Here is a 26,674-nt window from a genome sequence, read left to right as displayed (position 1 = left end):
ATCTACCTATCTATCTACAAGTATCTATCTGTCTGTCTTAATCTTTCTATCTATCTATCTCTGTTTGTCTGCCTGCCTGCCTATCTATCTATCTATCTATCTATCTATCTATCTATCTATCTATCTATATAGTCATCTAACTTTTGTATCATAACCTGAAAAACCCTATGGTCGAAAAATTGTTACTCCACTTGTTGTCAGAAAAATTGTTACTCAAATTGTTGTCAGAATCCGTCGCAGATCAATATCTTCTCCTATCTATCTATCTATCCATCCATCCATCCATCCATCTACATGTACAATGTATCTATATATATTTGTAGTCATGTGAGATTGTTGCCTCCATAAGGGGGGAACAGAGAAAATGTATTGAATGTATTTTTCTTGTGTGTTTTGCAATTTTGATTTTATTGTTAAATTAATGTATTACCCGGTAATGTCATTAATTGGGGGGAAATTGTAGTAATGTGAGATTTTTGCCTCCTGTGGCTGGACCTGGCTATTGTTCAGGCAGGCTATTGTTCAGTGTGCACTCAGGCCTCTCTTGCAATGGCTTGAGTGCACGCTGGACAATGACCTGGGCTTGGGTTCAGTTGCAGGAGGTGACAGCTTTCACATTACTGGAGAAGACATTACTGCAGAGAAGTCACAAGTGGTGCACGTGCATAGTGGGCAATTGAGTTACATGTGAGTTAATCATTCGATTATCCTTATAAATTTTACATTTATTTATTGTTATATATATAATACATGTATCCTACTTATATGCTTGTTGAACAATTATTGATGTTCCTATGGATATTGGCAGAATTTGAGTGTGTAATGGGTTCTTGCAATTTGATCCTTTTTATAGTATTTGAGTGGCGTATGTGCATGAACACAAAGTGAAATCCTAAACTCGCACTTGTTAATTTTATTGGTGGTACTAAGCCCAAGTCAAAACGGGTCTCCGCCCGGGCCCCGACCGTCGAGCTGATACCCGGTTTTTGGTTTTCGGGTTTCGGGTTTTTCAAAATTAAATTTCACACTGATATTTTGAAATATAGAAATAAAAATATGCAATTCACAAACTTATATTTCAATATAATCAAATAAATATGCTTTAAAAATAAATGGATATTGTTTCAGTTGACGGTAGGTGTTTTTATCGCTCTAAAATAGGCTGCAAGAGAGGAATCACGCTTCGAGGTACCGATCGAGTGCATTCAGAAACGGAAGTGGAAATAGATCTATGACCCACTGAAGACAGAGCAAGAAAGTGCCACACACAAGACTGATCAGACTATTGCAATTAAATCGCAATACTAAAGGCATTAATTTAATTGTCAAAATATATCCACAACATAATGGTTTACCCTTGATAGTTTGATGAAGGAAAATAAATTTAAGCTCTTGAAATAACATCGAAGTGCCTTTCGTTCGTTCTTAAAATGCGTGTATAAAATTAACGGCAAGCAGAAGTTACGAGTCAAGCTTGATATGCATGTTTACATCCCTACACGGTCATCCGAGCTAAACCAATTAAAAAACATCACGTAAGACTTTAAGGGACTCCAATTCAACAAAATTACCATAAAATAATAATTTGCTTTGACAAATAATACTATAGATATTCATAATATCTTACAGAAATAATGATATTTCATGAGCTACGTACTCGATATCGAGTTCAGTTAGCCATCATTTTGAAATGAGACGTAGTTGTCATGCAGAGAATGCGGCAGCTCGCAGAGAGGGAAAAAAATCCCGTCATAGGCACGTGAATATCACGTGATCTCAGGCCCGCGCTTTTTACCTCTCTCTGCTGCATTACCGCCCTCTACAGTCTACTGCATGACAACTACGTCTCATTTCAAAATGATGGCTAGCTGAACTCGATATCGAGTACGTAGCTCATGTACATGTAATATCATTATTTCTGTAAGATAATATGAATATCTATAGTATTATTTGTCAAAGCAAATAATTATTTTACAGTAATTTTGTGGAATTGGAGTCCCTTAAAGTCTTACGTGATGTTTTTTAATTGGTTTAATGCTTAATGTTCCGATCAGCTTGGATGGCAGTGTAGGGATATATGTAAACAAAACTTGACTTGTAACTTCAGCTTGCCGTTTATACACGCATTTTTAGAACGAACGGAAAGCACTTCGATGTTATTTCAAGGGCTTTAAATTATTTTCCTTCATCAAATTATCAAGGGTCGTAACCCATTATTTTGTGGACATATTTTGACAATTAAATTAATGCCTATTATTTACGATTTAATTGTAATAGTCTGATCAACATTTTAGTCTTGTGTGTGGGGCTTTCTTAACTAGCTCAGTCTTCAGTGGGTCATATTTCCACTTCCGTTTTTGAACGCACTAGGTACCACGCACGAAGCGTAATTCCTTTCTTGCATCCCCAATTTTGAGCGATAAAAACACCTACCGTCCACTGAAACGATATCCATTTATTTTTTAAAGCATCTTAATTTAATTCAATGGATTATTTCATTGTTTTGAAAGCACTAACTGTCTTTTACGTCGCATTATTAGAACAGCAACTTAGTCTAACTCCCGCTGTTGCATGCACACGATTTTTAGTGTCAGTGCAGTGGTGAAAATTTCGGGTACCCGGTCCCTACCCAAAATTTTCAAGTCAAACCCGGGTTCGGCAAAACCCGTGATGACTCAGGCCTAGGTGGTACGATGTTTTACGATTTTATACAGATTAATGGTCTATTATAACTGAATTGTATGTATTTATACCTTTGAATTTTGCTGTATGTTAATTGTAATATATTACGTTTTATCCCTCATAGGACCACAAAGACTGTATTGTACAAGGGCGTACGTTGAAGTCAAGCCTTTTTTTTATATAGTGTGGGCGGTGAGTCTTATTGGTTTTTAATTTGTATTAAAAAAGATATTGTTTGCATTATGTATTGAATGAATCTGTTGTTACTTTTTACACTTCAACTGTAATTTAGGTTTTGCTTAAGTGATGTAAGGCATTATATTGTGAAATGAAAATAATAGTGATGATTATTTAGTTGATACAATGTTTGAAGCTGGTCTATAATGGACTTATTTACTGAACACCTTCTTTGTTGCTGATACAGATCATGAAGTATATAATTATGTCATTGGTTATTTGAATATTATGATGTTTTTTAATCTACATTTGTTTTTACTCTTGTGTTTCTACAGGGGCTGTTTTGTTGCCTTCAAAATAAAATAACTAAACATCAACTGCAAAGCGTCTGAGAGTGAATTCTTTGGCCTTTCTTTCATATTCATCTATCTGTCAACTGATCTTTCTATTTGTCTTTCTTTGTATTCATTCAAGTGAAGTATCCTTACCTCCAACATTGTTCTTGTATGAGCTGTATATCTCCTTGATCCTCCTATACCGGTACGCTAGCTTCCTCATCCAATCCACGCCACCTCTTACACCAGTAGCAAGACATAGGTTAGCACTGGTAGCAGCAGCATGAAACCCGTCCGTCTGGAAGTTGTAATTACTGTTTGGAGAGAAAAAAAATGAAATGTATTCCAAACATGTTGAACATCAATAAATAAATGTTTCCATTGGCAAATATTCCTTGATTCACTCAAATAATCCATCAAAAAATCAGACTGAAATATCACATACAAAAGATTATTTCTCCCAGGATTTCTTTAAAGTTCATGGAGCAAATCAGCTCTTTTTGGTCAGAGGAATCATGGAATAACGATGCAAAACTAGTTTACAGGAAAAAAAATGATACAGCAGATGTAATACAATGCAAATTGCAATAAATCAAGAATGCACAGTACATTCTCAGAGCCTGCTTCAAATCACTGACAAAAAATGGTCACAATACAATACAATGGTCTCAATACAGCTATGTATCATACCTCAAATCTTGTCCATTGTCATCGGATGCTACATCGTCTATGTGCACCTGATCACATTCCTGAAATAATACAAAATATATATTTTTAAAGAGTTTATTATTCAAAAATGTCAGAAAGAAACACAAATATCACAGTAAAAAACAGAATGAGAGAAAGAGATGAGGAGAGGAAGAGATGAGGAGAGGAAGAGATGAGGAGAGGAAGAGATGAGGAGAGGAAGAGATGAGGAGAGGAAGAGATGAGGAGATGAAGAGATGAGGAAAGGAAGAGATGAGGAGAGGAAGAGATGAGGAAAGGAAGAGATGAGGAAAGGAAGAGATGAGGAGAGGAAGAGATGAGGAGAGGAAGAGATGAGGAAAGGAAGAGATGAGGAGAGGAAGAGATGAGGAAAGGAAGAGATGAGGAAAGGAAGAGATGAGGAGAGGAAGAGATGAGGAGAGGAAGAGATGAGGAGAGGAAGAGATGAGGAAAGGAAGAGATGAGGAGAGGAAGAGATGAGGAGAGGAAGAGATGAGGAAAGGAAGAGATGAGGAAAGGAAGAGATGAGGAGAGGAAGAGATGAGGAAAGGAAGAGATGAGGAGAGGAAGAGATGAGGAGAGGAAGAGATGAGGAGAGGAAGAGATGAGGAGAGGAAGAGATGAGGAAAGGAAGAGATGAGGAGAGGAAGAGATGAGGAGAGGAAGAGATGAGGAGAGGAAGAGATGAGGAAAGGAAGAGATGAGGAGAGGAAGAGATGAGGAGAGGAAGAGATGAGGAGAGGAAGAGATGAGGAGAGGAAGAGATGAGGAGAGGAAGAGATGAGGAGAGGAAGAGATGAGGAGAGGAAGAGATGAGGAGAGGAAGAGATGAGGAGAGGAAGAGAGGAGGAGAGGAAGAGAGGAGGAGAGGAAAAGAGGAAGACAGTAAAAGAAGGGTGGGAGTGAGGGAGTGACAGAAAGAGAGAGAGAGCTAGAGGGGGGGGGAGAGAGAGAGAGAGAGAGAGAGAGAGAGAGAGAGAATGAAGATAGGGTTAAATGAAAAGCAGAACAAATATATAGGGGTAGGGAAGGGGTAAGGAAGGGGGCAGATAGAAAGGGTGGATGAGGCAAAAGGGAGACCATGGACCTTATTCTTATTAGGTCCATGGGGAGACAAAGGGATAGAGAGAAGGGGGAAGAGGGGACAGATAAGAAGGGGAGAGGGGGAGGGGAGGAAAAACAAGATGGGTAGAAAGCAGAAAAGAGAGATAGAGAGAGGGTGGGATGGTGGGATGAAGGAGGGTAAGGAACATGATGAATGGGGTGATAATTTGTGATGAAGTCTGGAGTTAATGAGATGAGACATGATCAATTCTGTTAATGGTGGTCCCCCATACTGACTAGAGGGTCCCTAGTGGGCCAGGGATTGGTGATATTAGATACCCGTCTAATCAAGCTTGGAGGCCACTAGGAGGCAGGCTCCAGCACTGTGTTTATCAAAGCACAATTAGTGAAGGACTCTCCACAATTCTCTAGAGATATTTAGAAGTGAGCCCCCACACCCACACACAAGAAAATCTAGTCCTACAATTAAAGAAAGAAAAAGAAATATAGGCCTAAAAGTGGTTTTAGGAGAATACATGTATAGATGCTATGTAAATTTCCTTTCAGAGCACTATGTCTGCACATTTTTAATAACAAACTCATTGATACATTTTTAATAATTGTACCTTATTGTGCTTGAAAAAAACTGACATTATCTTGACCATCAAGCAAAACATCTGATATTGCAGTGGAGGATAATGTTAACATTAAACTTAAAGACATACGCCAAACACCATGTTTTATACGCTGTCACATTTATGATTGAATTTTATTATTGAGTCAATAGATTTCTAAAGTAACCACAGCAGGAAATGAAATTATCATTTAATGTTTTATCTAGCCTATATGATTTGTATTTTTGAAAGGGTAATTTTCACTTTCAGTTCAGCTCATTAGAATACTTCAAAGAAAGAAGTACTTATTGTATTGTGTGCTAAATATATATCATATAGTTGTTGCACAATATAGATTGTTTTCCACTTCTGAATGTGGGTGTGATCAAGTCTGCTCAGTAGTTTGAACACTTGTTTTGAGAGGAAATCAACAGCTGCATTATGGTCGCTCTGTCTCATTGTCTCTCCCTAGCCTCCCTCCATCTACAATTCTACATGTAGTTCTCTCTAGGCCTGTCCTCATCAGCTCGAGATTGCCAAATAGCCGGCTATTTCTGATTTGGGAAATAATCCTGAAGTTACAAATCGCGTCTTCATCAGCTCAAGACTTGACCTGGAAACTTGAAACTTGAGCTCAGCGTTCGCGCTTAGTGCGAGTCTTCGGGCTGGTGAGGATGCACCAGACAAATAGCGGGATATTTTGCAAACTAGCCAAAGATATCTTGGGATGATTGTCTCGAACAAATATCCCGCTAATTGCAACTTTGGGCTGATGAAGACATAAATTAACTGGATAATTTGCGATCGGGATAGTTCAAATAGCGAGATATTTGGCAATCTCAAGCTGATGATGACAGGCCTTCTCTCTCTTTCTCACATTATTATTCTCCATTCTTTTGTTCACTGGTAATGAGAGTGATTTTGTATCTGGGTCCTGCAGGCATTAATGATATGTGCTGCTAATTATTTTTGATGCCAGGGCTTTCAAGCAAAGCGAGCAGGACGTCCCCGATGCCTGATAAATCCAAGCAATGCTCACAAAACCCATACACATCTAGTTTAATAGATTTCTCTTCTAGATCAGTGTAGAATGGGAAGTTTCCTACCAAGGATTTTAATCTCAATCTCGTGATCTTTACCATGGTGGTTGTAACCTTGGGTAAAAATTCACATTTAATTTGCAATTACTACATTATTAAGAGGAGTGTCAAAATATCAATTAACCCAATAATCATCAGAACAACCTAGTATTAAGAAATCATGTATTACAATCATAACAGCCCAAAAAGTGTTGTCAAGAATTTGAAATATATAGAAGTGGTGGTCTAAATAGTCAATTGTATGAGATGGGGATTGTATGATAATACTAAGTGCACCCATAAATATATAGTTAAATATAATGAATAAAAATAATAACAAATGAAAACAAACAAATTACATTTTCACAGGCTTAGAGCGCGTTTATCTAGGCTTGCCACTAGATATGTACATATCGTACCCCACTATCGAACCCCACTATCGTACCCCACTACACGATCGTGATTTGCGGGATGTCGCGTTTATCGACCCTTCACGATTCAAAATCCGGGTTCAAAATAAAGGCCTTGTGTCTGCCCAGCTGTTTTGACCCGGGAAGCAGACAGTTTCTCGGAGGTCAACTTCACACGTATGCTTGTACACAACACCTGGGTGGTCATATTTGTATGTGAGGTTCAAAACAGCTTTGCGTTTATCGATCTCTCAGAAACGTGATTCTGGCTGTATGTCACATTCAAAACGCACCTTTTTGCGTCTTTAGATATGCCCATATCTAAAGACGTTTGAAAAAGGCTTTGCGTTTATCTACTTCTAAATTTGCCTGAAAGACGTTTGAGAAACCTGATTCTAGCCAAAAATTTGCTAGATAAACGCAACCATAGATTGTCCCTTTAGTTTCTGTTTGCATCGTCCGATATTGGCTTTCTGTTCATAATTGTGCTTTACTCTGATGAGTGCAAGAAAACAGCATGTCTCTTTCAAAGATATTTTTCTTTTTTCTTAATAATAGTAGCCTAATAGTCCACTCCAAATTTTATTAAACCGAAACAGAAATTCTTTTTGCCCAATTGATCGTGAGCCCGGCAGCCACTGAGCAGTGCCAGATCGACGTTGCTCTATCCCTTAATTGTTGAACGCCAAACAAGGTAGCAACAACTCCCATCTTTTAACGTCTTTTGGTATGACGCGGCCGGGGTTCGAACCCAAGACCTCCTGGTTGTGAGGCGGAATGCTCTACTGACTTTGTAGCACTTAAATCACTAATTTAGATTTAAAATATTATTGACCCATTTATCCTTATCTACATTTTGTGAGATTATTCATTATACATATCTTTCATTATACATGTAGATCCCACATTTGACAGTATATACCAGTGTTTTCCAAACTTTTTTCACCCCTACCCAAAATTCATCGCAGAAGTTTTGTTTTGCATCACTCTGGCACAAATCAAGTTCCATATATACAGGGCACATTTTCACAAGGGGAGAGGGCTGTAGACTCTGGCCACAATATCAACCATTCTGTATCTAACTTTTGCGAGTGAGTGGAGCAAGCGAGCAAAACAAATGAAACTTTTAATATGGTTGACGCAACATACTCTAGATAAGATACCAAATTCATTATCTGAGCACCATGCTGCTTCAATTATATGTATAGACAAAAGTTATTGCATCCATGGTGTATAAAGTATACCATTAATAGCGGCATCATAGCAAAATAGAAAACCATGATACATTTGGTAGATTAATCTGTGACAAGCTTTTGTGTTGGATTTCATAAATCTAGTGTAAAATAACATCCCCCTCTTTCTTTCTGTCTCTTTATTTCTTCCTTTCTGCCCTCTCTCTCTCTCTCCTCTCCTCCCTCTCTCTCTCTCTCTCTCTCTCTCTCTTTTTCTCTCTCTCTTTTCTCTCTCTCTTTCCATCTTTCCAACTCTCTTTATCAACAAAGTGAGAGGGGAGAAACTACATGTGAACGATCAACTTTCTATTCACCTTCCCTTGAGAGTTCTTTTAAGAAACTGTTGCAAAATCTTTCTTACTTGCTACTTGACTGTGCTAGATTTGTTGACTGTTGCTCATATAAATGGGAATGCCTGTTGGGCATCTTTAACTCTCCTTCAATTCAGCTCCATTTAATTCCACTATATCTTTCCTCCATATGTGCTACAAAGAAGTATAATCCTACAAGACATATATATATAGTCCAAACATCTAGCATTTTTAGCTAGGAAAATTTTCCTCTTTTCCCCTGGAAGTTTTTGAGATCTTAACACTTTTTAAAGGTCTAAACACTTTTTGATGATCACACATTTTCCCAAACTTAATACATGCTTGTCATAAACAACAGGAGTAAATAGCAGACTTACATCTAAATCAAAGAGGGCATACAGGCTTTCTACGGAAATGTAATATTTCCAAATTGGATTCACTTGTACAGCTTTTGGAATTATTATTGAGAGTACCGTAGCAGCCAGCCATTTTCTTGTTGTTCAGATATTTACTAAAAATTAAGGTAAATTTTACATTTAGAACCCTGAAACTACGAGCGAAGATTTATATAATATAATGGTACATACCAGGCAAAACTGTTTACAATTCATGTTCTATGCAATACAAAACAATATAAATGAAGGAAAAGAAAAGAACATTGATAGGTATGTATTACTGTTTTCAAAATCTGGGGATTTCAGCTTTAAACCACAAGAGTAGAAAAGAAGTAAGTGAAAAGAAAAGAGTGTGAATTAAAGAAAAGAGAATAAGTAGGGCTCTAATGGAGTAGGCCTTTGAATGAGCTCTCTCTCTGGGGCCAAGGATTTTGGCCAACGGCAGAAAAGGCTCTGGCAGCTTTGGCATGTTTAGACGTGGTTTAATTGCCTGTCTTAGAAATGTTTAGAATAATAACAGGGAATAAAGGTACACCACCTCAGGCAAACTTCTTGTGGTATTTATTCTTTCTTTCCCAATTTATGGTCATTTTCTTCTTGCATTCCTTTGAATTCCTTGATTTACTTTCCTCATTTCTTTCTCATTATTTCTCATCTGGCAGGCTAAATGTGCTCTTGGTTTTTTTTCCTCTTTTCTAACGTCCATAGAAGATTCTTTATCTCTCTAGTACATCCACACTCTCTCCATCTATTTCTGAATTGTCCTTGTCTTCTTTTAACTGTCCTTCCAACCTGTCACTTTTCGTAATTTTCATAAACTTTGATTTTCTTAATTAATGATGAAGAAATAAATTTCTTTCAAACAGGGCATGTATAAAAACACATTTGCATTTGCAATAATTTATATTAAGGGTGAATTTATGATTTTAAAAATTCTTCAGGGATTTTTTTTCTTTTTAGTACATGTATGGTAAATGAAAAGGACCTTGCAAGAAATGTCATACTCATAGAGATACCAAATTGTATTTGATTGATCGCACCTTCAAAGATTCATAACTTTCTCATCTTTAATCGCTTTTTGCTCAAACTTTCATAGACCAGTTTCTCCCATTTTTCTGCTTCTAATACCAACTTATTACAATGGTGGACTTTCTCTTAACAGTTATATAAATTACTATTCTTGGTTTCCTAATTTTGCATGATTAGATTTTAAGGAGAACCATCTTTAAGGTGGTAATATCCTGGCTAGTGGCTTTCCTGCCTGTTATAACACTTTGCATTGATTATCATTTTGAATCATATCCCATTATAAAACAAATAATACATTTACATTTGTCCTATTTCCTTCATTCTCAATGTCTACTGCCTTGAGAAGAGATATTTTGAACTAAAATTGAGTGCAGGAGAGAGGGGGAGAGAAAAGATGAGAGAAATAGAGAGGGAGGAAGAGAGAGAGAGAGGAAGAGAGAGAGAGAGAGAGAGAGAGAGAGAGAGAGAGAGAGAGAGATGAGGAAAGAGATGAAAAAGAAATATGAAGAAATGGGATGTGTCAAACCAATGATCACATCAAAAATGAAAATTAGATTAGGACGACAAAAATGACAAGAAAATTTGATTAGTTTTTCAAGATGTAGGGGAGGAATGGGCTTTGGGGGTAATTCCCTCATGTCATTCCTCTACGTCTTTCCCTTACAATTTCAACCAATTTCAATCCCAATTTCACTGCTCGCCTCGATTGAGTCAGGGCTGTGATGGAGGGAGCGAGAAAAAGGAAATCTATTGAGAAGATGGCAGGAAATCTATTGAGAAGATGGCAAGGTATTCTACATTGCTCCAGAGAGTAGGAGAGATAGAGAGGGAGAGGAAGAGATAGATAGAGAGAGAGAGAGATGAAATAAACCTGATGTAATCAGAGTAATAATTGCAAAATAAGATGAAGAGTGAAAGATTTCAAGGTTGCAGTAAGAATAGAGATGGACAAAAATTGTCTGTTTTGGCCAATCTTTGAGTGCATGCTGTTTAATCCTCCCGGTAATCTCTCCCATCTCTCAGCGAAACAAAAAGCTTGCGTTGGAGTACTCCTCACATCATCTCACCACTGCTTGGAATGTGGGATTCCCTCTCCGTCATGTAATACTACCCCCTCTAGGGACAAAGATATGCCATGTTTCCCATGCTTCCTTCTAGTGTATTTGCGTCCTGCCCTGTTAACTTCAATTATTCACCAAATTGACACAAAACATACTTATTTGTTTTGAGGTTTTTCCTTACCACTTGCATTGCATCCTTTAAATGTCCATGAATCATTTCAATAAAACCTGTGTTAGTGGTTTAACAAACAGAATAATCTTTCTATCTCCAAAAGGACTAATCCTTTCAGGTGGTCATACCCCCCCCCCCCCCACCCCCTAATGCTTTCTGTTACTATTCATATTTCCCCTCAGTCTTTGTACAATCTAGAGAATGAAGAGATCCCATCTCAAATAATGACCCTGTTAATTACAATTAATAGGATATTCCATTCTCATATGATGCACAACATCCTTTTGCTTTTCCAAAGGGCTTTGTTAATTATTTAAATAAACTGGAATACTCTCTTACCTCTAAGTCATTGAAAAACAAATGCATGTCTGCAAGGTTGAATATCATCTCCTCCATGCGTAGACCTAATGATACAGCTGCTGGAGCATCCTGGGTAATACAAGAACAATGATAGTAGATAAAGGTAAATATTTGGATAATAAATATCAGAAGCAGATAATCATAACTTGGTTTTAATATTAATAGAAAGAGTATAGATATTACATTTCATAAAACAAAAAGGTATTTATACCACAATATTGCTCCTAATTTTCATTGTTAAACCACTGTGGCTACAGTAGATGTACATGGAAGCATTTACAATCCTCTCATTTTAACAAAATGTGTTGTAAGAAAATATAAAAATCTATCATTGAGTATCAATTCATCCTAAAGATCTAAAACACAAAAAACAGGGAGAGAGATTAGAAAGCAACCAGCAAAGCATGAGAAGTTATTTCAAGATACTTTCAACGCCCGCAGAAACTACAAAACTATTAACCTAGATTTCATCTGCAACATCTTACTTTTGGGCTTTATTTTGAAGGAAGAAACTGTACTTTTGCAATAAATCTGAGAGTAGAGAATGCAATAACCATTGGATTGGTAGACCATCTAGATAATGAAAGGTTCTTTCATTGCGCTCTTTTTCTACTTCATCTTCTCTTCTCTTTGTTAATCCACAGGGAAAGGGAACGAGAGACTACTATTCAATCATCAGCACTCTTAACCTTTTATGCTGGTGACTTCTTTCTTATGCGTGTGGCAAGCCGCACAGGCCAAGGGGTTAGGTGGAGTGAAGGGTGGGTGAGATAGGGAAAATGAAGGCAAGAAGGATTAAACTGTCTGCTCTGAATCAGAAAGGATATTTACTTGAGTTTTGAGAACTATAGTGCCTGTTTGATGTTTTAACTACCAAGTTTAACATCAATCTATACATAGCTCCTTCTACAAGCTTCCCTTGGTCAATGGATGATTATGTTACTGATATGCACTGGAATGCATTGACTTTGATTCGTATCATAAACTACAAACACAAGTGAAACACACACAATAAATCGTCCCTATTTTCACGAAGTGACGGTAGTGAGGAAAATCGTAACGCAAAGTGAATGCAATTTTTTTCCACTACCGTCACTTCGTGAAAACAGCGACGAAATGTAGACCTACACATAAAGATATTAAAATGTGACACCTTGCTAACATAAAGACACTGAAAAACATAGGCCTAGAGATGGTACTAGGTTTAATAAAGTGTGTACGAGAATAGCTTGGCAGCTAGTTGGTATCTAGATTGGCAGCATCTCACAAGTAACTTCTCAGTCTCCTCAAATGCATCCATTTTTTGAGTGATCGCCAACCCTATTCCCAATGAACATCATTCCATAAACTCGCCGGCAAATAAGGGAATGCGCAATTCTAATCTTGCTCACACTAACCCAGCATGAATATGCTAACTAGTGTAAGGCATACTGGGTTCTGTCACTCGTCTTACTTGCTACCTGTTGAAACGGACACTGAGCAGGAGCTAATATATACGGCCAATGTTTGAAGGCCCTTACAATCCTGCTGTAATACCCTATTGGACACCTAACACGATTCTTAATCTCTGGACTATAAATGGAGTGAGATATATATATAAAGAATGAGAGAGAGAGAGAAAGAGAGAGAGAGAAAGAGAGAGAGAGAAAGAGAGAGAGAGAGAGAGAATGAGAGAGAGAGAGAGAGAGAGAGAGAGAGAAAAGAGATAAGAGAAAAGAGAACGAAGAGAAAGAGATGAGCTGAGGTGATACGAGGTGAACTTTGTATCGGGACCATGAAACTTGAAGAGGACAGATAATGACATACTTTGTGTCTTTCTGTAGCATGCGATACATTAATGTGTATAGCACTATTGTAGTAAACATCCGTGTGAACAAACTCATTAAAACAGTGGATTTCATAAACAGCTCTCTTTACTTTTTTCTTTAACCCCCTCCCCTAATTTGAATACAAATAAAAAGAGAGATTCTTTGGTCCAATGGCCCAATTTTTGAGGAAAGTAGGTCAAATTTGACATTTACATCTTGTTTCACTATGATAGCTATTTGGTTTTACAGCCAAGGTTTTGCCTTTTGGGAGGAGTTGAAACTTGATTGCAAGGAGTCCTACATCTGAATACCACAGACATTGTAGTGATATAACCATGATATTTTGTTCAGATTATTCATATTTCCCACAAATGGAATGGATGTTCTTGTGAAAACATCTTTACATGTGCCATTCTTACATTTATTTACAATCAAGAAATATTTAGGGGAGGGCCTTGAAAATGAATACATTAAAAATTGGGTACAGATTGAGCCCCCCCCCCCCCCCCCCCACCTGAACTGCTACTGATCTATTTCTACTCAGATCTCAAAAGAAAATCATATCAAGTTTGCAATGAAAAAACAATTAAAATAATTTGCAAAGTATCCTGAATTCTTAAACCGGGGTGAGAGTACCAACATATTACAATATGGTAGACATGCCTCTATTTCTCTATAATGGTGTTCATTTTGCATTTCATTAAGACTATGCCTGTTTTAATAATGTGAAGGTTTGCAATGTTTACAAAGAATACAACTATAAAGCTTATACTTAAAGCTGTAATGCTTACATGTATACATAAAGATAAAGTTGAGTTCTGGTCATGCGATTGCATTGTGAAAGAAACAGAGTGGAGTCAATCAGAAAAGGTTGATCATCTAGCATTTAATTATTGGTGTGTACTGCAAGGTTTTGGGATCATCAAAATGTTACATGTTACTGTTACTGTTACATGCCATATTTAGAATAATAAGGCATTTGAAGAGCCATGCTTTTCAGGGAACATTTTTGATCTGGTGTTCTTCCACACTTGCATAATGCAATGATAACACTCACAAATTATTTGTCACCTCTTCCCATATAACTCAACCTTCTCTATAAGACTATACTGTCTAAAGTAGATGTTGAAATGGAACATTGAAATGACAATACTCTCATACATGATTTTTGAAGGTAGATAACGTATTACACCAAAGGGGGTTGGGCATGACTTTCATTTTCATCCTATCCAGGTTCACATATCATCAAATTCAATTTGCTTGGAGTTCCTTTCTCCTAATTCTTCTTAAAACCTTTTCTCAACACCTGAAGATCCAAGAGAAAAACTTCCCAACCATTTACCTAAATACAATAACAAGCACACATGTGCTCTCAATCAGACTGGAGCTTTTTGAACTTCAAATCTCCAAATTGTTGAAGGGGGTGATGGTTTGTTCTGCTACACTTACTCAAATATCTACTCAAGCCAAGTTCACTTGCACGAGCCTTCTTAGTCATCAGGTGATGTTCACATGAACCTAATGCTAATGCGCACTATAATACATCCTCTTTTATCTCATAATACTAAATTTATCTCTGGTGCTGTTCAGAAAAGATACTACAAACTTCAACTTCAATGAGCTTTGAAAGAATATATATTCCTACTTGAAAACCAAATTTTATCTCAGGATTCAATATGTTGATAGTGTCTAGCAAATTCTTAGTAGAGTACACATCAACATATGGTAACTACTCACCACAGAAAGATACACATTAGATGAAGTCTTGTGTATAAAGCAAAATACCACAAGTCACAGACATTTGCACGATGAAAATCAAATCAAGACAAGAAAATCACATCAAAGCAAGGAAAGTGCTTTCTACTTTATTGATAGAATCTGTCTTCGCTGATTTTAATTTTTGATCATTCTTGCAAGCTTCTACGATAAAATAAATCCACCTACATGTACATTAAAAGCAAGTTGCTAAGTCATACTATCAATATTTCTTGAGCAACAGACCAAAGCCAAACAAGTTGTAGCCTTCTAAACATATCCTTAGTAAAAAGCTCATGGCCTGGCCCCCGCTAGGGAGCTGCAATACATGTATCAATCGGCAGCTTGTAACCGTTCGGCTGCATTAGTAGGGTACTCCTGCAGTAAATTGGTCGGTTAAGAGACCGCTACCCCTCCTATCAAACTCAAGGTGAAGGTGACGAGACACTTGGGGGATTGAGGGAAAGTGGGAAGCCTTATAGAGTGAGATGGGAGAAAAAGTGGGAGAGGGAGAGAAAGATAGAGAGAGAGAGAGAGAGGAAGAGAGAGGGGGGTGGTGAGGAGAGAAAAAAAAGGACAGAGAGAATTTGGCTGCGTTCAGAAAACCACTTTTTAACTAGAATCAGGAAAATTAAACACTGATAAAATGTGTGGATCCAAAATTTAATTTTAGAGTCTTGCATTCATACCTTTCCCACTCTACAAGGCTATCACACACATATTGTGTGCTTGTGTGTTATCAGAGAGTATGTGTTTTTTTTAAACACGTTTCAAAATGCATCTTTTTCTGCATTTCAGATCAGCAATCTCAGCTACATTTAAATTTGCAAATGGTGAAAATGCATGAATGCAAGTCAATATTTTAAATAAGATCGAGTTCCAACTAAAACAAACTTGGCCTTATTTCACTACATTGACCCAAAAGAGAGTTGGGGGGGGGGGGGGGCGTATAACCTACACAATTATAAATATGTAAAAATTAAATTTAATAACTGAAATAGAAAATGTGAAAATGAAAATTATGACATTTTGACCTAATATCTTACTGGTCAACACACTGTACTGGTCAGTACACCGTACTGGTCAATACACCGTACTGGTCAATAAACATACTTAATATCTACTGAAGATACATGTTCTTGGTGTACTAACTTTAGTCCAGGTTAAAACACATCGCAATGAAGTGAGCTAGAGGTTACAAGATTTATGAAACGCTAGATATCAACCTCTTCCACCTGCACATGCTACCATAATTCTTTGACTAGTTATGAAAATCACTTGGCACTCCACTGATGTACACATCTGTGGAGTTAGGTGAGCAAGATTTAACTTAATCTGCTTTTATGAGTACAGGCTTTGAACTTTACTCCAGCTGTATGGACCTTAATGTCTCCTCATCTGGCCTATACCATTTACCATTTGACCATCAACCAATCTGTTATAGCTCGCCTCATTCTCACAACCTTCCATCTTACATTCGACAAATCTGTTCTAACTCATTTAGTTCTCCAATTCTCCCAATCTACATGTACCATCTCCCTTTCAACCAATCCATTTTAAACTCATTCGCTAGCTCCCCTCATATTCTGCGGATCTGTTCTAATCATTTGCTAAGCAGTACCCATCCATCAAAGATTCCATCCAGGTATTATGCTAGCTTTCCTTCCATCCATCTTTCTACCTTCATCCTCATTTTCTAATCATCCACCGTCGTTCCTCTACCCTTCATCCATCCCGATCTTCACTTGGCTGTACCGCGCAGACTGTTGTCATTACGAACCCCGACTCAAAACGAGGTTTCTCCAACGCCTAGGGACTAGCCTCCAATAATCCCTGCCATTCCCAGTACTGTGCACATTTGTCAACAAATTTTCTCCCTCCATTAACAAGAGGTCAAAGGTTGTTCAGCTGACAAGACCGCCAAAACTCCCACGCTTGACATATCTATATTTATCTCCTACCTGTCCTCTTCGACCCAATCATGTTGCTATACTTCACTGCTCATCCTAACAGTAAACAAACAAAACAATATCACTCTTTTCCCTTTTAACTATTATAATCAGGACATCTACTTGTAAATGCCCACCACACGATTAAAAAAAAGTTTAGAAACATTTACTCTGAATCACAATTTCTACTAGATACTCAAAAAAACTATTTTCATTCTAAAAAGAAATGACTTTGGTTGTGATAAGATTTTATTATTTCTGTTGTGTGTGGTGCTTATTGTTTCAAGTCTGATATAGACTATTGAATGAAATACGGTTTCAATTATCCGCTAGAGCAGTGAACAAATTTTCTCCTCAGATACAGTATGAATTAGAACTGAACCAATTAATCATCAGTGAATGCACTTTGATTTTAATGCTTCTTATAACATATTATACAGAGGGTTGAAATTTGTTGAACCGGTACTTCTATTCACATGGACAGAGAAAAAACATAAAATCTAATGCTTCTAAGTGTATTTTGAACATGTGAAACTGTGTGATGCCTTAGCAGTGGAGCAAAGAGATGAGTAAGAGAGATATCGATGATATTAAGAGATGTAACTAGGAAACCTAAATAAGCCATGTTTCTTACAACTCTTCTTAGCAACGGATACTACATCTGAATGGTACAAGCGTCTTTCCTTTCCAGCTTTTCTTTTCTCCCCAGTGTTTCCTTGTAATCTGGGCTAGATTGAACTTTGACTTGTGACTAACTAATCTTTCACTTAATATTCTAGAAGCATTAAGTCCGTATGAGGGTAAATCCCACCCAGATTGGCCTAAAAGCTTTCAAATTTCAATTGGAAGACCAAAAGAGTGCAATACTTTCCCTCTCCAAAAATTATGCAAATCCAAATGCAGCAGATTTTTTAGGGCAAGTTAGAGATACATGCCGCGGTTTTGGAGAATTGAAATAGAATATAAGAAAGATTGGTGTACATCATATACTTCAAAACAATTGCATGGATCTGAGAAGTATCTTGTTCCATTATCCATTCCTCCTTGGTATTATCTATCTGACCTGATAACATCTCATCAGATTCACTATTTGTAGCAATGGAGATCGGAACAAACACAATGGTCATCATATCGTCGCTGTTTTCACGAAGTGACGGTAGTGAAAAAAAATTGCATTCACTTTGCATTACGATTTTATTCACTACCGTCACTTCGTGAAAATAGGGACGATATAAACAACACATACACTCTACATACAGGGCAATCCAAATCTTAAGAAACTCTTTTATGATTCAAAAAGAATACATGCCAAATTCTATGTTTGTACGTAATGCAAGATAAAAAGAGAGCTTTATCAGCATCGATCCATTTTTGCATGAGATATAAAGAATGTTTCAAATCACTTTCTGACATATCTGATATAAATCGAAACTGATTCTCTCTCTTTCATCTCTAGCCGTTGTGACCCTTCAGGCAAAACACAGTTTTCTCTCTTCTCTCTTCTTCTACAGGGTGGTGGGTACATGCTCTTCTATGCTAGGACATTCACAGATGACACCTACAATAATACAATTTCCTACAATGGAGTCTGGTATAATTTGGAGCTTGGTTTCTATATGATGGGTGCAATAATGCCCCCCTACCATGGGCATGGGGGTGTCATGCTGGGCCTTTCCCACAAAATGAGGACTGGAAGACATGGAGTAAGGTGTGGGCCTGCCACTTACTACAACAGCTAGACAAAACAATGAAGAAAGCTAGACCCTGGCTGGCTGGCTTACCCCTGTACTGGCTACTGAACTCTTCTTCCCTCGTTCTATTTTCACCTTTTCACATTTACGGCCTACATGTTTAATGAAGCCGGCACACTAACCTTATTTCTAGGTCTTAAAAAATGAAAACTTACTCGATGAAATAAGGGGAATAAAGGGGAATAGGGGAAACTGCAACTTGGCAATAATTTAATTTCATCAAAAGAATAGAAATAACTAAAGGACAAACACAATTTAAGGGACATCCCACGAAATAAAAAAAAAGAATTTAAATTCCAAAACTTGTGATCAATCAATAAAATATGGGCAATTCCATTATCTTTCCCTCCTCTATTTTGCACAAAAATATAATTTATCCTTTATTTTACTTCAAAGAAAATATAACTGTTTAATCACTCACAATTTTTCTCTTATTGCTGTTATTGTAAAACAAGGAATCTCACATTAGTTTCATGCACCTTTAAATATATTTTTGAATGTAAATATTCTAAAGAAGAAATGAGTTAATGTCATCCACACTCACTGATTTTATTTCTTCTTCAATTTCCACCACAGAACATGTGTAAAATAATCAACAGGATATGCATGCTAATTAATACATTGTGATTTGCTACTTCCAATGAATGCTGGGGACAAACATCAATACACATCACATACACACATATCCAACCAGCAACTTGGATAAAAGATGGTTTTTCCAGAAATGTGTGTTTTCATGGTCTATCTGAGCCATTAGGTGCTGGTATTAGACCATCTTGTCTTTGTTCTTGCTTTGTGAAGCATGACTAATGTATAGGATGGGAGAGTCCCTCCTATCACACTCGATGGTGGAGCTCATACTGAGACTGTACGTACAGTAGCAGCTAGCCTCATCATAACGTGTCCTCTAATGAAAATAATGTCCCATACCTTATAAGAACAATGATTGAATGATAGTACAAAGTGCTTAATTTCCTGTTTCATTGTCAAAACAACATTGCCTTAAAGCATTACGTGATTAAGTAATCTCAAGTTCCGGTAATGACTAAAAATAAATTTCCTAAAAATTAAACAAACATTACAGCAAATGTTCTAATAGTTAAATCAATATTTGCAAAAGAATTAAGTTATAAGCTGTTAATCTGCTTTGTAATGAGTAAGATAAGACACCAAAGAAATATGGAAATTCATAAATGGAAGTTAATAGTCCCTATCCATATACATATATAGGCAATCTTTTCATGCTGAAAAGGATTTCAAATTCTAGTAACTTTTTCATTTTTTCATTTTGTTTTGTTTTGCACACAGCGAGTAGCTGTTTATGAAAATGATAGCACATGATCATCTTAACTAAAACTAGCATTTTTCTTGAGATTCTTACGACCTTGAATTGTTATGTCAAAAAAGGAAGTAATCATTTATCTTATTTTTAAGGTCCTACATTAAAAGAATTGTCAAAACGACAGCAAGACTCAATTCTCACTCACTTCGCTGGACCAGTTTATGCTAGACCGATCAACTAGACTGATCCACTAGACCGCTCTAACATAGATCGGTCTAGTGTAGACCAGTCCAGGAAGTGAATAGGCTTGTCATATAGCGGTCTAGTGTAGACCAGTCCAGGAAGTGAATAGGCTTGTCATAGAGCGGTCTAGTGTAGACCAGTCCAGGAAGTGAATAGGCTTGTCATCATTAGCTCGACATTGCCAAATAACCTGCTATTTTATCCTGCTACTTTACGTCTTCACCAGCCCGCAGTTGCAATTAGCGGGATATTCGGTCAAGATAATCATCCCAAGATATCTTGGACTAGTTTGCAAAATATGATCCCGCTATTTGTCTGGTGCATCTTCACCAGCCCGAAGACTTGCACTATGCGCAAACGCAGAGCAAAATATCTCGAGCCCGAGTTTCAAGCTGATGAAGACGCGATTTATAACTTCAGGCTTATGTATTATTTCAGAAATAGCGGGCTATTTGGCTATTTGGCTATTTGGCAATCTCGAGCTGATGAAGACATACTTAATGAGAATGGGGTCCCAGTTTCAAGCTTGTTAGTGACCAACTTACCATATGGTTCGCTAATGACAAAAGCACATGTGCATGTCTGATTTTTAGATTACAGTTTTCTACTTGTTGTTAATGAGAAAATAAATCACATCTTCTAATTAGCTCTGGATTCTTTCATAAATGTTTCATGGATAGTCTAATATTTCAGACTGCTTTCAAACTATCTCCAAGTCCAGCTTTAGTTCAGTAAAATACATACCGTATATGAAGGTATAAGAAGACAATTTTCTAGAAGTAATTTGTTTTACCCCCCCCCCCCCCAAAAAAAAAAAACCCCAATAAAACAACAACAACAACATGTTAACAAATACTAATCCTCCTATCTTTGAAGATAAAATCTTTATTTAATTTTCTCTAACCTTTATTCTTGTTATCCATTTCTCTGATTTTCATGTTATTACTAAACTAATTCTTTTCAACTGAGCTAGCCTCTAACTTTATTTTTAAGATACTAGTATGGTAACAGTAATGTTTGTGGCAGACTGCCATCTCTTTAGCACACCTCATTACCCTCCAACCAGTGGTTTTAAACCAATCACATTTCCAAAGTCATATAGTTCTTTACAAAAAGCCTGAATATATGAATTGAGGCAGAGTTGCAATCTTAAAAGGTGTTTGCGCAAACATCCATTTAGGGCTCTTCTAAAACCTATCATAATAATCACTTCCTCTATTATACTACAATGTATGATTTTAACTATTATCTACTTTTGAGTTTTCCACAAAATGTGAAAATGAAATTTCTCCTGGATTTAAAACCTCATGGTTATAAGTTCTCTTTTTGACACATTAGCCATTGAAAAGGATCAGAGAATGCCATTAAAAAGGATCAGAGAATAACATTAAAAAAACAATCATATTCATTACAGGGATATGGTAGCTTAAGTACCTACTATTCTAGCAGCATGCAAAACATGGAAACATGTGAATAAACAAACAAACAATACACATACTAGCTCTCATTGAAAGGCCATGTTATCTACATTATAAGGAAATCATATTCATAATTAAGCTAACATCTAAAGGAAATACATACTGAGAGCTCTTTCTTAATAAGTTGTTTACAGACAGGATCTGGCTGTCTAGAGAGAAGTCTTTTTTAAATAATATATCATAAACACAATGAGGGACGAATAGGATATTTATCAGAAATGCCAATACAAACATCCTCTTGTATTTATTCAGCATAAAGTATGGTAAGTTTGTATAATATTGGCACATACTACTACTACACAAATTATAGTAATATTTGAAAAAAATGAGCACTAATGCAGTACCACAACTCACTTTATTGAAAGAGCTCTGAATTCAAAGGGGCAATAATACTTTGTCACAGCAAGAAATAGACTAGGAAAAGTATATTAAAGTGCAGTATAAAACTAAAACAATAGGATTTCTACAATTTGATGGAATAAACTTCAGCTTAACACATTGGGATGTCACCAAACCCAAAGTGATAAATCTAATGAATTAATGATTTTTGACAGAGATACCTGCAGATGACACGGAGTAATGAAGGTCTAATGAATGATAGAAAGCAAAGGGGATCTAGCTCCGTGGTGTTTAAATACACATGGGATAGAGACAAAACATATGTCGCTATAAATATGCGGTTAACAATATCTGGTCAAGACCCGAGCATCAGGATCAGGTATGCAATCATGGGACGCAATACCATCTTTTGGGTGTTTTCTCAAGACGATACGTCTGCTCGAACTTGTGGCGTGGCGACCTCTACTGCCGGTAGAATCTCACGTTTCCTAGCCTCCATGAAATCGGCATAAACCGTTAATTTCCTCACTAAATGTTAAGAGAGTTTGCCGATATGCACCGGAGAGTGGCAAAGATCTGCGTTTGCCGCTTTTTAATTCAAAATGGAAGCCCAAGAGAAAGTTTTCTTCGTCTTCATTTCCCATCCAAGTAGATTATAGAATGTAGGGTTGATTAGACGAACACCTCATCCATAGGGGGCAGTGACAGGTTCCTTAGAAAGAAACTCTGGATGACTTTATTACTTTACAATGAATTATTCATTTACTCAATCTAAAATGAAATCATTTTCCATTTTTTCATTTTCTGTCTTCTCATACTGCTAACTTTCTTCCTATCTCCCACTTTCTTACAAACATACATGAGACAACTAAAAAGTATTGAATCATAGGTCTGACCATTACCATTACAATTGTAAAAACAGAGGCATTCTTTTATATCATATTAAATGCCATATTTGTAAACAAATTAAATATTTTTTGGATAAGGAAATCAAAATTCACTCTTCATAGTAGAAAGAATTATTAAAATTTTGAATTTTAAAGATAAAGACCAGTTGTGGTTATGCGATTGCATTGTGAAAGAAACGTTGTGGAATCGATCAGAAAAGGTTGATCATCTAGCATATCAGTATTGGTGTGTACTGCAAGGTTCTGGAATCATCAAAATGATAAGAAATTGGTCTCGTCTTGGTAACGTTACAAGCACTGTACACAGAAAGATGTAATGGACTATGCACACTCGCGCGACACGTGCGTTTATCTCTCACACACCAATATAAAATCTATTTTACCAAATATATCAATTAGTAGGCAGTTTCTCGGCAAAATTTGTATCATCATGTATTAGTCAAAACATATTCTTTCACATGATTGGTAATAAGAGCTTCCATTTCATTTTTTGAAATTGGGGCATTTCCAATACTGGTCTTTACCTTTAATCAAAACCATGTCCTATATTCCACCAAACCAAACCTATGATTACTGTACATAAATATGAAAAGGAAAAAGAAGATAAACTATGTGATTCTAAGAATTGCAGGTCAACATGGCAGAAACAAGGCAAACCTGTATCATTCTCAGATAATCTAATTGAATTCTATTGAATAAAAATTTAATGAACTCTACAGAAATACAAATATTACACACAAAGGAAAAAAATACAGCCAGGTGTTGTTCCATCTCTTTGTGATGACAGTCATTACAAACTTGTTCAAACTCTTTGATCTTTTCTGCTTGCTCGATTCAAGAACAGTTTGTAGAAAATAGATTTCAATTGTGATTTTTCTTTCTTTTGAGCTACCCAGTTTATTGTAGGAAAAAAGAGCAGTGGGGGAGAGGAAGGTAGCTTCTAAGAGCTCCGAAAAATGTGAGTGAAATCCTTAAGGATCAGAAGGACTTAAGATACAGACTGTGAGGTGTGAGTTCAATAGCAACCAAACATATTTCTCTTCATCTTTCTCTTCACATCAGTTACCTACTACTTGTTGTGATCAGAGACAAACACTTCTCTCTTACAACCCTCTATGATCATCCCTCAAAAAAATCTTCTTTCTAATAACTGCTCTCAAACCGAATAAATTGCTGGTGAAATAATATTGCTCTCATATCATGTGTGAACAATTCAGCTTTAAAAAATCTCATCTGATTTCGTGTGTCCCATGATTTTACATCATCATACACAGAAATAGGGACTGTTTCTTCTAAACTCTAAATACCAATCTACAGCTCTATGTAGCTGGGGTTGAAGGCGGAGAAACTCTGCTGAATTCTGTCTTCGCAATATTAACACCTCCCTGCTTATTTTTGTATTCAATATCCGTGAAGGATTTGTAGCTGCTCTAAAAACTAGGTAACATGATTCATCAGAAAATAGAGTAATGCATATTGGAAGTAAATGCAGGATAGTTCAGTGGAAAGGGAAATTAAAGACTTTGTGTAGTGGGTTGAAAGAAGACAATCACTTAAGCCTACTGCTGAGCATGTTATGTCCTTTAAGATTTTGGCCTATGTGTCACCCGTAGGGAACGAAAGACTGGATTTCTGATGTTCTACTTTTCCGGCTCCCCACAATTAAGCATATATTCCGTCACTCAATGAGACATTATGCCTACCCAATCTTTCCTGTTGTGTGCTTTTGTCCTGCAGGCATGCATGGGAGCAAGGCTGCTACAGTATCCATAAATCTCACAAATTTGCTTTCTCCTTTACACAAATAGCACAGGGTTTTCATGTCATATTTTTTCTGGATTGCTTTTTGTATATCAATCGCTCTTTTGTTACAATAAAAAATATAAGATAATACGTTATTGTCAAATCATTCAAAATAAATTAATTTTTAATGGTATAGGCTAATATACGGGCCTCCTACCTGTAAGATACATTGTAGAGTGGTTCAAGAATATAATTATCAACATGGTTAGAATTTTTTGGGAATATATACATTTATGAACCTTATAAGGAAAAGGTAAAGTGTACATAAACACCAGTAATGACAGACAACTAATATTATGCTACCCTGGTACATGTAAAATTGTTAGATTGTGACCCACTTCTTCACATCAAAGATTCATTGAGTGGAAAAGTGAGACAGAAATCATATGAATTAATTCTTGGAGTTATACAGCAAAACTTAAGTAATGAAACAACTTAAAATTGGGAGACAGAGATATGGATAGAGAGAGGGAAGAGAGAGAGAGAGAGAGAGAGAGAGAGAGAGAGAGAGAGAGAGAGACGAACAATGAGACAGAGAGAGAGACAAAAAGAGGGAGAAAGAGAAAGATGGAGTCAAAGGGAGAAAGAGAGAGAATGAGATAAGAGAGGTAGGAGAGGCACAAAAAGTATGAGTGAAATGACTGATACTATAGAAGATATTAATGTTGTTCAGTTCAACAATAATTCAAGATTTCAAGAATAAGCCAAAGTAAATGAAGAGCAAAGGGAAGTGAGGAATAGAAAGAGATGAAACATCGCCATGTAGCAAGAGGATGAAAGTTCAAGATCACAGTAACCGTGGCAAGAGAAAAGACGGATCTCAGGCGATTGATTGATTTCACTGCAACAGGTGTATGTTTGATCTACCGCTGGGCTATGAGAGGCTACTAGAGGTGATAGAACAGTCTACTATATACGTGCTAGGGTACAAGTAGGGCAACCAATCTACCGCTGGGCTAGGAGAGGGTACTAGGGGTGATAGGGTGCAAGCATGGACCTACTACTACTACGATAAGTCCATGGTGCAAGTAGGGCAACCAATCTACCACTGGTCTAGGACAGGCTACTAGAGATGATAGGGTGCAAGCATGGACCTACTACTACTACGATAAGTCCATGGTGCAAGTAGGGCAACCAATCTACCGCTGGGCTAGGAGAGGGTACTAGGGGTGATAGGGTGCAAGCATGGACCTACTACGATAAGTCCATGGTACAAGTAGGGCAAGCAATCTACCGCTGGGCTAGGAGAGGGTACTAGGGGTGATAGGGTGCAAGCATGGACCTACTACGATAAGTCCATGGTGCAAGTAGGGCAACCAATCTACCACTGGGCTATGCTTAAGAGGCTACTAGAGGTGCTAAGGTACAAGTAGGGCAGGCAATCTACTACTTGGCTAAGACAGTCTACTAGAGGTGCTGGTGTGCAAGTACGGCAACCAATCTACCTCTGGAATAGGACAGTGTACCAGAGGTGCTAGGGTACAACAGGGAGATGGTATGGCAAGCAATCTATCGTCGGCTAGGAGAGGCTACTAGAGATGATAGGGTGCAAGCATGGACCTACTACGATAAGTCCATGGTGCAAGTAGGGCAACCAATCTACCACTGGGCTAGGACAGGCTACTAGAGGTGATAGGGTGCAAAAGGGCAAGCAATCTACCACTGGAATAGGACAGTGTACCAGAGGTGCTAGGGTACAACAGGGAGGTGGGAGGGCAAGCAAGCAATCTATCATCGGGCTAGAAGAGG

The 26,674-nt window shown here is 37.2% G+C and overlaps 1 protein-coding gene and 1 long non-coding RNA gene across 5 annotated transcripts in view; one reads left to right on the top strand and one right to left on the bottom strand.

The window, feature by feature from the left end:
* The window catches only part of LOC584048 (eyes absent homolog 1), an 88,120-nt gene that overhangs the window by 2,113 nt on the left and 59,333 nt on the right, over positions 1–26,674 (bottom strand). For all 4 annotated transcript variants that reach the window (XM_030982767.1, XM_003730033.3, XM_030982769.1 and 1 more), the window contains 3 exons: positions 11,589–11,678; positions 3,885–3,943; positions 3,348–3,508 (listed from right to left, as the gene is read on the bottom strand). In XM_030982767.1, the coding sequence (XP_030838627.1) occupies positions 3,348–3,508; positions 3,885–3,943; positions 11,589–11,678 (310 nt within the window). The remainder of the gene's footprint in view (positions 1–3,347; positions 3,509–3,884; positions 3,944–11,588; positions 11,679–26,674) is intronic.
* LOC105439159 lies at positions 323–3,236 on the top strand. Its single transcript, XR_004063694.1, has 2 exons — positions 323–687; positions 2,807–3,236. It is a non-coding gene; the product is annotated as an uncharacterized LOC105439159 (long non-coding RNA).

The sequence above is a fragment of the Strongylocentrotus purpuratus genome, unplaced genomic scaffold (assembly GCF_000002235.5).
Source record: "Strongylocentrotus purpuratus isolate Spur 01 unplaced genomic scaffold, Spur_5.0 spur5_scaffold_13, whole genome shotgun sequence".
Taxonomy (NCBI): Eukaryota; Metazoa; Echinodermata; class Echinoidea; order Camarodonta; family Strongylocentrotidae; genus Strongylocentrotus; species Strongylocentrotus purpuratus.
The sequence above is the reverse complement of the archived record's forward strand: the minus strand, read 5'-3'. Positions and strand labels throughout refer to the sequence as shown.